The 13,476-nt window shown below is 50.9% G+C and overlaps 5 protein-coding genes across 5 annotated transcripts; 3 read left to right on the plus strand and 2 right to left on the minus strand.

Moving 5' to 3' along the window:
• Nucleotides 1-48: 48 nt before the first annotated feature.
• On the plus strand, nt 49-1,606 carry EI97DRAFT_494486 (uncharacterized protein; the record flags this gene model as incomplete). The annotated part of the gene is made up of 4 exons (XM_033802392.1): nt 49-76; nt 117-221; nt 273-373; nt 424-1,606. The coding sequence occupies 4 exons, from the start codon at nt 49-51 to the stop codon at nt 1,453-1,455; spliced, it is 1,266 nt and encodes a 421-aa protein (XP_033653528.1). The 3' UTR covers nt 1,456-1,606.
• Nucleotides 1,607-2,315: 709 nt separating this feature from the next.
• Nucleotides 2,316-3,717, plus strand: EI97DRAFT_419743 (MFS general substrate transporter; the record flags this gene model as incomplete). Its single annotated transcript, XM_033797002.1, has 4 exons — nt 2,316-2,769; nt 2,824-2,882; nt 2,938-3,370; nt 3,428-3,717. Exons 1-4 carry the CDS (start codon nt 2,373-2,375, stop codon nt 3,715-3,717), a joined length of 1,179 nt encoding a protein of 392 aa, XP_033653529.1. The 5' UTR covers nt 2,316-2,372.
• A 2,921-nt stretch (nt 3,718-6,638) lies between these two features.
• On the minus strand, nt 6,639-7,913 carry EI97DRAFT_458984 (uncharacterized protein; the record flags this gene model as incomplete). The annotated part of the gene is made up of 3 exons (XM_033800958.1): nt 6,639-6,656; nt 6,702-7,645; nt 7,697-7,913. The coding sequence occupies 3 exons, from the start codon at nt 7,911-7,913 to the stop codon at nt 6,639-6,641; spliced, it is 1,179 nt and encodes a 392-aa protein (XP_033653530.1).
• A 1,286-nt stretch (nt 7,914-9,199) lies between these two features.
• Nucleotides 9,200-10,775, minus strand: EI97DRAFT_433923 (uncharacterized protein). The gene is made up of 3 exons (XM_033798489.1): nt 10,670-10,775; nt 10,450-10,612; nt 9,200-10,396 (listed from the first exon to the last, which is right to left on the minus strand). The coding sequence occupies exons 1-3, from the start codon at nt 10,727-10,729 to the stop codon at nt 9,378-9,380; spliced, it is 1,242 nt and encodes a 413-aa protein (XP_033653531.1). The 5' UTR covers nt 10,730-10,775; the 3' UTR covers nt 9,200-9,377.
• A 20-nt stretch (nt 10,776-10,795) lies between these two features.
• On the plus strand, nt 10,796-13,122 carry EI97DRAFT_419745 (uncharacterized protein). The gene is made up of 5 exons (XM_033797003.1): nt 10,796-10,961; nt 11,007-11,416; nt 11,498-11,863; nt 11,944-12,569; nt 12,630-13,122. Exons 1-5 carry the CDS (start codon nt 10,956-10,958, stop codon nt 12,956-12,958), a joined length of 1,737 nt encoding a protein of 578 aa, XP_033653532.1. The 5' UTR covers nt 10,796-10,955; the 3' UTR covers nt 12,959-13,122.
• Nucleotides 13,123-13,476: the final 354 nt, after the last annotated feature.

Consider the following 13,476-nt stretch of genomic DNA (forward strand, 5'->3'; position numbering starts at 1 on the left):
CGGCGTGCAGATTGTCCGCTCGAGCCGCAGCGCAGCAGATCCGTCATCATGGCGCAAGAAGAGGTGAACAGCTCAAGTCTCGGGCGTGTCGTTTCCATACAACTAACTGCATGCAGCATTCCGCACTGCGCCCACTTCGTGGGCAGCGCACAATTTTAACATGCCGGCGCTCTCTCCGACGATGACGGAAGGCAATATCGCGACGTGGCGAGTGAAGGAGGGTACGGCACAAAGTCTAGCGCAGCGAAGAATGACAGGCTGATCATTGCTAGGAGATTCATTCTCCGCGGGAGACGTTCTGCTTGAGATTGAAACAGACAAGGCGCAGATGGACGTTGAGGCACAGGATGACGGTGTTCTGGCCAAAATAATAGTATGCATCTTGCTCAAAGGCGAGGCTCCATCCGCTAATTCCTTCCGTAGCAAGGAGATGGCTCCAAATCCGTCCAGGTTGGCACAAGGATAGCCATCACCGCAGAGCCCGGCGACGACCTCAGCTCGCTCGAACTCCCTCCTGAAGACAGCGCTGCGCCAAAGGAGAGCCCCGCGGCGAAGGAGGCCCCCAAGCAATCTTCTCCCATACCTAAAGAGGAACGGACCGCCGCAGAAGCCCCCAGACCGCCCGCGCAACCGACGAAGAATGGCGGAGGTGGAAAAGCTCAGAAGCAGACTTACCCCCTGTATCCTTCTGTTGAGCACCTTCTGAAAGAGAACGGCTTGAGCAAGGACGATGCAGACAAGATCCCCGCCACGGGACCGAATGGTAGGCTGCTGAAAGGAGATGTCCTCGCTTTTCTTGGCCGCATAGAGCAGTCCTATGCTGCCGAACAGTCTGAACGGATAAAGAAGCTCGCTCATCTTGACCTGTCGAACATCAAGATGGCTGCACCCAAACCAGCCCCAGCCAAAGAAGCAAAGGTGGTTGAAGAGACACCTGCCATAGTTGAGGAACCGCCAGTCGCGATAACTCTTCCGGTGTCTTTCAAGGCTGTAATAGAATGTCAGAAACGCGTCCAGGAATCCCTTGGTGTCTTCTTGCCCATCTCCACTTTTATTGCTCGGGCTACGGAGCTTGCCAATGAGGATTTGCCCAAGTCGAAGACAGCTAAACCAACAGCGGATGAACTGTTTAATGCGGTCCTGGGCCTGGACAAGGTGGCAGGGAGGAAGTATACTCGAGGTCATTTCGCTCCCCAACTCACTGGCTTGATTCCGACTCCATCGGCGCCAACCAGACCATCTCCTGCTCGCAAATCGGATATCCTCGATATACTCAGTGGAAAGAAACCCACAGCAACCTCCAGGAAGGCACCTGCCATCACAGAGCGAGTATCTGTGGAACCTGTGAACGTTTTCACCGTTACCGTTCCAAAGGGCGATGAACGTCAAGGCCATGTCTTCCTTCAGCGCTTGAAGACTATCCTGGAAGTAGAGCCGGGACGTTTGGTTGTATGAGGGCAGTGTCTTGATTTTCGCTTCGACGTCCAATGTTACCCGTTGGCCGGGGTCTGCAAGGCGCAACGGAGTCCAAGTCTAGATTCTAATTGATAAGTGCATTCCCTTCATTTCTACATACCATTCAACTATCACTAGCTCTTTGACGTTTCTCCGGGTTTCGTGTATAAATCTAGCTGGATTTTGCAAAAGATTTGGAGACAACCGACGATGGACGCCTTGCCTGTTTCAATTTAGCGCACTTGTACACAACCTCGGTTTCTCCCCGCATCCGACATTGTCAAAATAGCACGTCAACCGGGATGGACACCATGCCACCTTCTGTGGAATTATTTCCGGATATAAACCATCCTAGAGTCCCAACAATGCAGTTCTCTTTTCCCCTATCACAAATGGCATTTTGCCTTCTCGATTCCGTGCTGCGTTGCAGGTTGCTCTTGCTCTCCTGTAGTTTCCGAGGTTCTATCCAGCAGTAACACCGGGAATATAGAAGCCGAACATTAGGCTTAGGAGAGATTGAGAATTACATCCACTCCGCTGAGCCCACTGTATTAACAGCTACTACCTCCTCCGTTCTTTCGATCTTTATGTTTTCAAATACCGACAAGTAGAAAGCACATCACTCTACGACAGACGCTGCAAACTTCAATGTCATCAACCATGGTCGACCAGGAGAAGGAGGCGTACGAGGTTCCTGCCCATGAGCAAAAAGGGTGGGCACCTTCATCTCAAGAGCTTTCATCACAAAAGACCATATCGACAGATGACGGAGAACCCGCCACGCCTCCCCAAAGCCCGTTTCCCAAAGCTCCAGATGGCGGCATTCACGCCTGGCTCAAGGTTCTTGGAGGTTTTTTAATCTACATCAATATTTGGTTGGTCCAGGATTGCTTTCCTTCCATTACTCTCTGGAGGTCATGAAACTAAATACTCCGTATAGGGGCTTTACCCTCTCCTACGGCGCGTTCCAAGCCTACTACAAATCATATCTGTTATCTTCATCCAGCCACACTGCTATCTCATGGATAGGCACCGTACAAGGATGGCTCTTGATTCTCATCGGTGTACTGTCCGGTCCACTCTTCGACTTGGGCTATTTTCGCTCTATGCTGCTCATCGGGAATTTCCTCGTTGTTCTCGGCATCATGATGCTCAGCCTTTCCAAGCAATACTGGCAAGTTTTCTTGTCTCAAGCGGTATGCATGGGCCTGGGAGCGGGACTCTTGTATGTGCCCAGTCTGGCTCTCATTGGGATTTGGTTCGACAAAAGGAGAGCACTGGCGATGGGCATTGTGATGAGCGGTATTGCAGTTGGTCAGTGCATTGCGTAGAACATAAGACTTGTGGCATACGTGCTGATATCGGCAGGCGGCGTGAGCTACATCCTCATGTTCAATCGACTCGTGCCAACCGTCGGCTTCCCTTGGGTACTCTCCGACCTGTTCTCGACTCATTCACAACAACTGCTGATACCCTCAACAGACCATCCGAGCCATGGGTTTCGTCTCGCTCACTGCAGCCGCCCTCTCCATACCGACGCTCCTCAGCGGCTCCAGCATCGTCGTGCGCCCGCGCAAAGCCCGCAAACTCTTCGACAAAACCGCCCTCAAAGACCGTCTATTTCTCATTTATACCTGTTCCACCTTCTTCACCTTCATCGGATACATCATCCCCTACTTCTACATTCCGACCTATGCAAAAGACCGCCTGGGCATGTCGGAAAGCATGGCTCTGTACACGCTTGTGATGAGCGTGGGTGCGAGTTTCTTCGGGAGACTCGCTGCTGGGATACTGGGACATTATCTCGGCAGCATATTTTCTTGGATGCTGTGTGCTCTTGCAGGGGGGATTTTGAGTTTGACCTGGATCAGCATTGAGACGTCGGGGACATTTATTGCTTTCAGCGTCATATGGGGTATGTTACTCTCGCCCCGTTCTGCGTTCAACGCAGTGCTAACTCTACGATCCCAAGGTTTCTTCTCCGCGGGCCTCGTCACACTCCCTTCAGCCGCCTTCGCCGGTATATGTCCTGATTTATCTCGCCTCGGTACGCGCCTGGGCATGTCGATGAGCGTGTCCAGTGTAGCGACTTTGATCGGCGCGCCTATCGCAGGCGCACTCGTCACGACCAAGAGTGATGGCCGTACGAGCTATCTCGGCGTGCAGCTCTGGAGCGGAATCTTCTTGCTGTTTGCGGCGACGTGGTGTTGTGTGCTTTGGGTGACGGCTTGGAAGTTCTTGAAGGCGGGGTGGCGAGTGTGAGGTTGTCCCATTGCATTTACCGTTGAGTGGGTGGACAGCGATTTATACATGCATATGTTTCTCGAACTTGGAGTTTTATGGTCACGCAGCTTGCATATACATACGGTAGCGCTGCGTTCTGTTGGCATTAACGGCGTCACGGGAGAAAAGAATCATATCGTTCATGAGAAGAGGCCATAAAACGACTCCGATGGAATTGAGTATATGACGATCACTGGAGTTTTCATCTACTGCTTCTATTGCACGCAAATAAGAAGAGCTGGCAGTGAGCTTGATCACTTGGCTCATTAAACAACTATTCAATACACGCAGGACTATCCCAGCACCGTAGGTGTCATGAGATATCAAGAACTATCTGCTCAGCGTACCATAAAGCAAAGCCTCCGTCCGGTGGAGGACTGTAAAACCCATCTCCCAGCAACATCTCCCCACTGGCCTCATCTAAACATGGAAAGAACCAGCCATTGCGCACCTTTCTTTCGATTTCAAAATACAACCCAGCAGTCCGGGACGCTAGACGTTCAAATAACCTTAAATCAACGACACATATCCTTGCATTGCGGGAGCCAAGATAACCTTGTGTAAACTTTGTTGTGCCGTCAGGGTAAACCATAGGGCACGGAGAGGCAGTGCGATGGGGGTGGAGGAGATGAGTGTTATCGGTGCGAGAGGGCTTGCGTGGATCGTGTTGGGCCCGCTGAAGTTTTGCTCTGACGGTACTGGGGTTTCTTTGGCTGGCATGGGAACTTGCGTGCGGGATATTGCGGTTGAGTTTTGGGCTACACTGTCGCAGAGTCGCGCAAGAGCTTAGAGATGTTCGCTTAAAGAATATGAGTAAAATCGGAGTCAAAAGACTAGCGAGTGATTAGCTGACTGCTGGCAATGGAGAACTAGTGTATGTACATGTGGGCAGCTGTGGAGTTGCATTTCAGGAGATCATCATCCAGCACTTCGTTTCCCTGCCCACGACGTGCAAGCGTGGGGGGTTGTCATGGTCAGAGAGCAATGCAATGGATTCACTCAACTGTAGAAGACACTCCAGGCCGTGTCCACAGTGGACTTCTCGACTCCTTACTGCCGTACAGTGGTTACCTGCTTGCTGAAGATAAACAACCATCTACAAGTGGGCAGCTATAGAGTAGCACTTAGGAGAGCATCATTCTGCACTTGATTTCCCTGCCCACATGTGCAAACGGGGGGAATCGTCTGCGTCAGAGAGAAATGTAATGGATTCACTCCCCGAGCGTCAACTTTAGAACACATTCCAGGCCCTGTCTACAGTGGACTGTTCGACTCCTCACTCCCGTACACAATGAAATCAGGATATTTCCTCCTTTTCCTTTCATGAAGGGAACCACAACTGCAGCCTTCCCCAACCTTATCCCACCCCATGCACGGAAACAGCCATGACATCCCGCCATCATCCAGTCAGGGCCCGCAAACCTAAAATTCTCACAGGTCCGCCTATACATTTATGTCGTGAGACACGAGCGTCCAATCCTCGTCAGAGAATTTTCGTAATTGCTATCAGAAGCACCCACCAAGGACCTACACCGATGCACGAGGAGGAATTTGTCACTGTGGCAAGGCTATAGGACGAGAATTATGATAACGGTATGGTGAGAGGAGATCCACTGTTCTGGCTCCTTGCGGTGCATCATAGATATTGGGTGCGAAGCTTTCGAGTTTCGGGGCTTGCGCCACTTACTTGGTGGAGGTTGAGGAGTGAGCTATGGCGCGTTATGGTTTCTTGTTTTCCGGATCTGGACGGGATGAGTTGTTAGCTCTGTGGTCACACAGCATTCACACTGGCTGAACGGCTCGAGAGGGAGACTTGAAATATTAGGGACTCGAGGGGCTGGAGTTGATACAGGCTTCCAAGAGAGGGTGTGGTACTGGAGTGGCTCGTCAACATAATCTTATGTCAGTGCTAATAAGAACTCTTCCAAGAATGTCACTCCAAATTTCAAATATCTACACCCTTCCCGCCAACTCAATTGGATCATCCCTTTCCCGCCCGCCTCCGACCGCTGCTTCCCCGCCAGTCTCAGCCGCACCCGCATAATCGAACTTAGCTGGAGTTGTGGCGTCCTCTTCCCTGCAAATCACAAAAGTGGCTCCTCAGACCCCAGTTTTGGTTCTGCATCTTCCAGATCAGCGGGTCTTTCATTGGGTCCCTTGTGGGATGACGTGCGTAATGTTTGCACCGGGATGAGGGGTCAACGTCTTACCGCCTTCCACGAGGACGTCTTTGTCTGCGTGCCATGTGTGCGTGTGTGGTGGGGCGTAAGGCTGAGGGACTTGGATGTTCAGGCGAAACGGTGCGATTGGATGGTATGTGCGGACTTGTCGCAAGGACGGTAACGCCCTGAGTTTAAACTGATGCATGGTAGAACACTGAGGCCAGTGTCGGCGCTTGCACATCAGCCATCGAGGAGAGTGGACCACAAGCTGTGGTTGCGGTAGTGCATGCATTCAGGAGTTGATCGGTGAAGACTGTCGATTCAGAAGCCCTGACGTTTGCCTCGACGGCTGAAGTCGCAAAGTACTAGAGTTTGATGTTGTTGAATATTAAGACTATACTTTACTAAGGAAGTATTACAAATGAAAGCCGATCAATGTAAAAGCCCTGAACGGGGCCAAAGTCTGTATATACAGTGTAATTACCCCTATATCCTGTGCGCCCGAATCGTAGGTCCGCCAGAGCAGTTCTCTCCTGAGAGAGGAAAATGAAAGAAAAATTGGAAACAAGAATACAGACGCAGTGATGTGTATATAGAAAAGAAAATATTAATGCGGAGAGCCAGCCACGTGCTTCCAGCTGGCCGAACGGAGGGGCCCGACAGGTTCCAGCCCGCGCGCCTGTAAACCGGCATGCGTCGTGGTTCTAGACGCATGATAGTCGAAAGCAGCTCGCCGGCTCAAAGAGGTACATTTCGCTAACGATGTCAGCAGGAGGAACCCTCTGCAGCAATCCAACTTACGCTAGGTGTAGTTCCATCAACAATCAAGGGCTCGGAATACTCCGGCTTCACGATCGTCTTCTCCTTATCCAATCGCACCGTAATAAGCCTGCCCATATGCTTGGAGCCATCAAGTTTCTGTATCGCTGCGTTGGCCTCCTCTGGTGTGTTGAACCTCGCCGTCACACATCCATTGAATCTGCCTTCTTTACCTCGACATAGTCTGAAGTCCACGGGCGTGATTTTCTTCCCTTTGAACAAGTCTTCCAGATTCTCTTTCTTCGCCTTGAAACTTATGCCTTGAATGAATATTCCACGAGACTCCGTGAGCGCGGTGCCTTTGGTCATGTTCACTAGAAATCCACTCTGGTTTGCAGCGTATAGTGGCGTGGCTGTGCTGAAACTTGAGGATCGATAAGCCCCAGGATATGCGCTGGTTGTGCCGGATTGAGGATAGACTTCGGGATCGGTCATGGGGGATGTCCTGCTATAATCATACGAGGGAGCCTGGTTGTAACTCTGGCCAGAAAGCGGACCGTAGCTTTGGCCAGGAACCGGACCGTAGCTTTGGCTGGGAACCTGAGCGTAGCTCTGGCTAGGAACTTGGCTGTAGTTCTGGCGAGGTAGCTGACCGTAGCTCTGGTTAGGAGGTTGACCGTACGGGTAGCCGTAGGTCTGAGGAGTAGCCTGGCCATAACTATGCTGAACTCCTCGTCCGATCGCATCTCGCGGTCGGCGTCTTAGTTGAAGTATTGGCACAAAATTAACTAACGATTTGCGATGCAGAACGGCCCAGTCGGCGCCGGAAGAGGGTAAGCACGTCGTTTTTGAGTGCCCATCACGGCCCACGTCGCGGAAGATCTTGTGGAAATCACTGCAATTGCATGTATGTAATTGAAAGTTTCGGTCAACTGTTGAGGTGATATATAGGTGAACGAGGATCGAGCGTTGGCATTCGAGTTTTCCTGAACCGTGTCAATGAACGCTTGCAGTGATGAGAACGCAAATGAACGTACCATACGCTTTCTCCGCTTCACTGAGGTCTTTGAAAGTGCACCAGCCAACGCTCTGATGTTTCGTTGGATCAGCTTCTACTTCAGTCTGACCAGGTTGTTCTTTAACACCCTTCCGGATTTCGTCCTTGAGCGTTCTCCAATCTTTGAAAAAGGCATGATCCAGAGGGCCCACAATTATGAGCAAGTAGTCTTCTTTCGGAGAGCCAGTGCCTGGCATTTCGGTTATTTGTGATTGCTCTCGATGGTGTGGCCGTCGAACGGAGGAGTTTTGGAAAGGAGAACGAATCCAAACGGGTGTGAAATGATACTCGAGCTATTTAAACAAAGCGCCCTGGTTAGGAGTCAAGACAGAGCAGTTAGGGGTCAAGATAGAGCAGGTGAGAGTCGAGACAGAGAAAATAAGAGTGAAGACAGAACAAGTAAGAGTCAAGACAGAGTAATCAAGCTAATGAAGAGTCACTAGCCTCAGCTTCACAGACAGATATACAGTACCTACCATGGTCCGCCAAAGCCTCAGCGAGCGAAGAAACCCGAAGCCCGGCCACTAAGATGCATCTTGACTGCAAACAAGAGAACCTGCGTAGGCGGAGTGGCAAGTATAGTGCCGGCCAGAGGCGACCCTTCCGCTTCCGCGATTCTAGCGTTTCCGCAAGTTGGCATCCATAGGCTCCAAAGTTGGCCTAAGTTTTCATTTATTCCACTCCGCGGACCAATGGCGCATGTAGGTGCATGATGCACTTCCTCTGTGCCAAGAGCAGGACCAACCCTTCCCTCCGTGAACAAACGGGCGCCATGTGTAAGGTCCCAGGATGGTGGCAGAAATGTCAAGGTTGTGGATGGAGCAGTTGTAGTACAATTATCAAGCCTTTCCAATGCCCGGGGAATACCGTCACGACTATCCAGATACCAGGGGTCTGAATTTCCTTTTGCTTGGTGGCTTGCTGGATTGGGATCGTGGCGCTGGTGATCGATATCCTATCGATCCCTACGGTAGGACAACCAGCCACATGTACGGAGTAACGTTGAATCCATCCCTCATGCAAGACGAGGTGTGAAAGTACCTGCAGAGTTGGTAAACCAAACCCTGAATGTGAAGCTGGGCCAGAGGACAGATGACATAGAGGTCAATGACATATCTGCCTTGTTGAATACGTAATTCGGAAGTTCTACCCCTTGATCCATGGTCTTGGTAAATTCAACCGACTCAACGCATCGTCCCACGAGATTGTTGAAGGTCGCGCGTACTGCTATCCGTCCACCGTAGGCGAGGTCCCAGTGCTCTCCGTCACATTTGCAGCGCCTAGCGGGGATCAGCCAGGTATTCGCCTATCGTGCCGTTATAGTGTTAGTTCTTCATAATCGCCCACGAACCAAGATCAAGACGGATGTGTGATCGGTGAAACCGACGACGAGGGTGTTAGCGGCCCCCCGAGTCTTTGGAGCTGGGACATGTTTCTGGAAGTGTTGCTCAGTGCGTCTATTTCGACAACCAATCATGACTACCGCAATCCGAAAGCGACATTATACAGTCCGCCAAATGATTAGCTTTTGATCGAAGCCGCCACTAATAAGGCACTCAAGATCGTTATTGGGACCATGTTCGGGGTCATCTTGGATGTAGCCCGCCCACAGACAACGCACTTTGGAGCCCGAGTCATGCTTGTCTAGACTCGCGAATAGTCTACCAGTGCTTGCCTCGAAACCTCGAAACTCCGTCATCGGCTGTGACATATATTCCAGATCCATCGGGGCGCCATGCAAGCTTGGGTGTGGAGTAAGCTGTCTGCGGAGCCATAGTGTTAATGCTGACCAGGATTGCTGCCTCTTCACGATCTTGGAGCCGCAGTTCTGCTCGAGCTTGTGCCGCTTGTGTTGGAGGAGGTCCGGCATCGTTCTCTACCGCCATCATTCCCGTTCCCGCTTGCTGGTTGGGTGGTACAAGCAGACGAACGACCAGTAGCTTCATATGCGGAGTCGACGAAGTGGCAATTGCGGCAATGGAAGGATCAGCCGGAGATATTTGAACATCGGAGGGAGAGAATACGATCCACGCGTTAGAATGTGGAACCAAATTCTGCCTTCCTAATAGAGTCATCTCGTTTGCGCTTGAGTTTGATATTGGAACATCATAATAGAAAAGGCAAGTAGAGTCCCTTCGAGTGACCAGTAGAACAGGTGAGGATGACCCAGCCCGTTCTATGAATATGATTGTCTCTGGGATGGTCGGCAACGTCGAGGTTATCAAAGGTTCTCCGAGCCGTAGATTGTCATGGGCGTCGAGCTGAAGTCTGTAGATATTGACCTTGGCGTCCCATCCGGCACTTGCTACCAGGATACAGTCCGGCATCTTCCAAGCGGCCAGTTTTACGACGTATTTAGTGTGATCTTTTCGTTCGCTGGCGACTTCGTCGGCGGCTGTATCGTATAGGATAACCTTACCAGACATGGTGCCCGCCAACAAGAACCTTTGATTGATCGCAACGAGATCCAGGAGGGGAGAGTCTATGAAATGCACATAGGACCTTATTAGAGGGTACATCGGTGCGAGAGGATCAATCAAATTCAGCCGTCTATCAGCGGTCGTTGCTGCAATGCACTTCCTCGGTGTAGACGATCCTGGCAATTTCAAATTCAGCATGAACGCTGAAATAATATTGGCTTTGGTTGGCACCGCGCCTAGAACCGTAGGAACAGATGGTGCTAAGTCAGGATTAGCAATACTGTTCTATTGTCAGACGTATAAAGGGACTGACCTGGCTTCCGCCAGGTTGCTTGTGTAGCATGTGTTCCCAGCTTCTCAAACTTTAAACTAAGGTCAAATGCTTGCTTTTCCCGAAGAAGATCCTCAACGGATATGACGTTGGATGAACCGCTGCCCTTCTCTAGACCTGCCTCGTCGATAAACTTCTCCAGTGTCTGATTGACAGGGCTGGTGAGTTGACGTCAACGGATTGACTCCGACAGGCAACGAACCTCATTGTATCCATTTGTTCTGAGATATCCGGCAACTAATTCTGCCGCGGACGGCAACATAGCGGTAATGTATGTCTCGGAATAAGACCCTCAGCGAATTTTGGAGTATTGGTGCTGAAGGGAGAGGTTGCCAGCACCTCATCAGTTAGAAAAAACGAAGCGCACGGACCGCTTTTACCCCAACCCAAAGACTTGCCCGATTAAGCGACTATTGTGCAAACGACAAAATTTCTCTTTGCAGTCGTTGCCATTTACACGCGCACATACAGGCCCAGGGTTGTACTTGATGGCTGTAGGTCATATATACTCAGTGGATGCCCGAGCTGACGCTCATTAGTCTTCGAAAACTACGTCTCAAGTGACTGCCACGTGGAAAGACAGGCTCGTAAAGCTTCAAGAGCTACAAGAATCGGTTATAAATAGGCCATATAGCATCGTCCAAAGGCTCAGGCTTGCACTAGCATACAGAAGCTTAGGATACCCGGACCTGGCTCTTGGCGACGCTTATAAAGCTCTACTGCTTGCAGACGAAGTCGCCGACGAGGGTGAATTCCATGAGCAGGCACTCCGTGCAGCTAAAGAAGATATAACCTCAGATTTACACAGCCAGCTAGCTTCTGAGTTGCCTTACATCGTCCCTGGTGTAGACCATACAACATGCACCTGTACGGCGGAGTCGACGGGCTCGGATGAGGGAGATGAGCCCATGGCAGTAACCATAGCAAGGAACTGCTGGTCCAAAACAGCGTATGCATAATCTTCCATGGTGACTCAATATACATCTTTCTGTTGCTGCACCTCTTCTCGGTAAAAGCTGAACTTGACCAGGTACGCCATCGTTGTCCAGTCTCTGATAGACTGCGGTTGTCTCCGGAGTGCATTCGACTACATTACACGAGCACTGCAGGCATTCCCCTCCAACCGCCACTTCAAAGCTCTTCGGGAGACTATACTGCAGAAATTGCGCAGTCATTTCAGCTCTAAGGGCGACAATTTTGATGCGGCTGATGTGGAGGAGTACCCGGACATGGGACTTGTCCGGCGTGAGAAGTATCCCTGGAATAATTACGAGCCGGATCGGTTTTCTGAAGAGTCACTTAGGATCATGAATGAGGAAATGGCTCTTGTCGCACCAAAACTGGAGATCAAGAAGACAACTCTCCTCATTCTCTCACCCGACACCGCGGCATCAAAGTGAGTAAGACCCCATGATATTTCCCATGCAATATTCATACGCTCTGATGGGTTTTGGATGCTTATTACATTCCGCACAGTAAACTGCCGACTTCGCGCTACGTGGACCAGTTAGGCATATTTGCCAAGGAAGACATTCCTCCGGGCGAGGTGATCCTGGAAGAGAAGTCGCTGTTAACAGCTGTTGCGAGGTTACGTGATTCCTTCTGCGACGCTTGCAGTATTCCTCTCTCCAAAGTAGATGGTTCCGCGGAAAGTATCATAGCCTGTGACGAGTGCGAGGACGCGTACTTCTGCAGCTCGGAATGCTACGAGCTTGCTCAAGACAATTATCACCCGGCTCTTTGTGGCGTAAACATCGACCAGAAGGTGTCAGCAAGTGAATCTTCCGATTTCCTGTACTCACTTCTCCTTATCCGCGCATTGGCCCTTGCAGAAGTGCAAAATATCCACCCGCTGGAGCTGAAAGAGGTTCGTTTCATCTGGGGCGATTACCACGGTCTTGACCTCGAGGAAAAATGGAAGAACAACGGCGAGAAGAACACCACGGACCCGTTCAGCGGTGTACCGCAAACTCTGCCGTTTTCGTTCAAAGATAACATTTTGACCCCTCTCAACATCTTGGAGAGGATGGATATCAACATATACGAGCACGAAGACCGCTATGACACGTGGGTATTCAACACACTATACGCGAAATTCCGAGGTGAGCCATCCGCACTGCACCAATGACACAACATTCAACACTGCTGACATGTCTTCTCAGGCACTGCCTCAGCTCGGCAAGGTCTGGACCGCAGGCCAGAAGTGTCAGCTGTGCATCCCATGTGGTGTATGGGGAATCACAGCTGTGACCCCAACGTTGCTTGGGAGTGGGAAGGTAGTATACGATTTTGGACCCGTGAGGAGCTGGTACCCTGGGAAGGCCGAGACCCAGATGAGAAACCGGGCCTCCGTAGAGGCGAAGAATTAAGAAGCCACTACTGCGATGTCAGCCTTCCTGTCAAAGAAAGGCGGGAGTGGGCAGTTGGTGCGTTGGGCGGCGACTGTATGTGTCCACGATGCGTCTGGGAGGCAGCTCAGGAGAATACATAGGCTTGACCTTGAGATGTTGGAGATGCTATATCCTTCAGATTTGGACTTAGACGACGATGGAGTTTTTATCCCTCGGAAACCTCCCAGAAATGCACAGTTCTAAGGCTCATATGGATAGACTGTGTCAACATTTGAACCAGAATCTCTTTATGCCCTTATTAGACCCTTTTAGTCACAACATGGGAACAGTGTCCAAGACCCAGTTCTCCCTGCACATGCTTCCACTCCTTTAACCCTACTTACAAGGATGTAGGTCCTCATTGCTCGAGCCAAACTTATGCTCAGGGAGACCCAATCCTCGAAGTCCTTCTCTTTAAGCAGATGCAGAACCTGCAAACTCGTAACGCCTCCATCGATGCTTGAGTTCCTCTCCCGCTCCCTCTCTCTTCTGCCTACTGCATTTCCATATCACAGTACATACATCACCCTCAATCAGGACCATCATATTGTTGCTGCTCCAATCACCATTCCCTGAACTCGTCAAACACGCTTTCTCCCATCTCCACCACACGGTCCAA

Source organism: Westerdykella ornata, assembly GCF_010094085.1.
Source record: "Westerdykella ornata strain CBS 379.55 unplaced genomic scaffold EI97scaffold_12, whole genome shotgun sequence".
In the NCBI taxonomy this organism is placed as follows: domain Eukaryota; kingdom Fungi; phylum Ascomycota; class Dothideomycetes; order Pleosporales; family Sporormiaceae; genus Westerdykella; species Westerdykella ornata.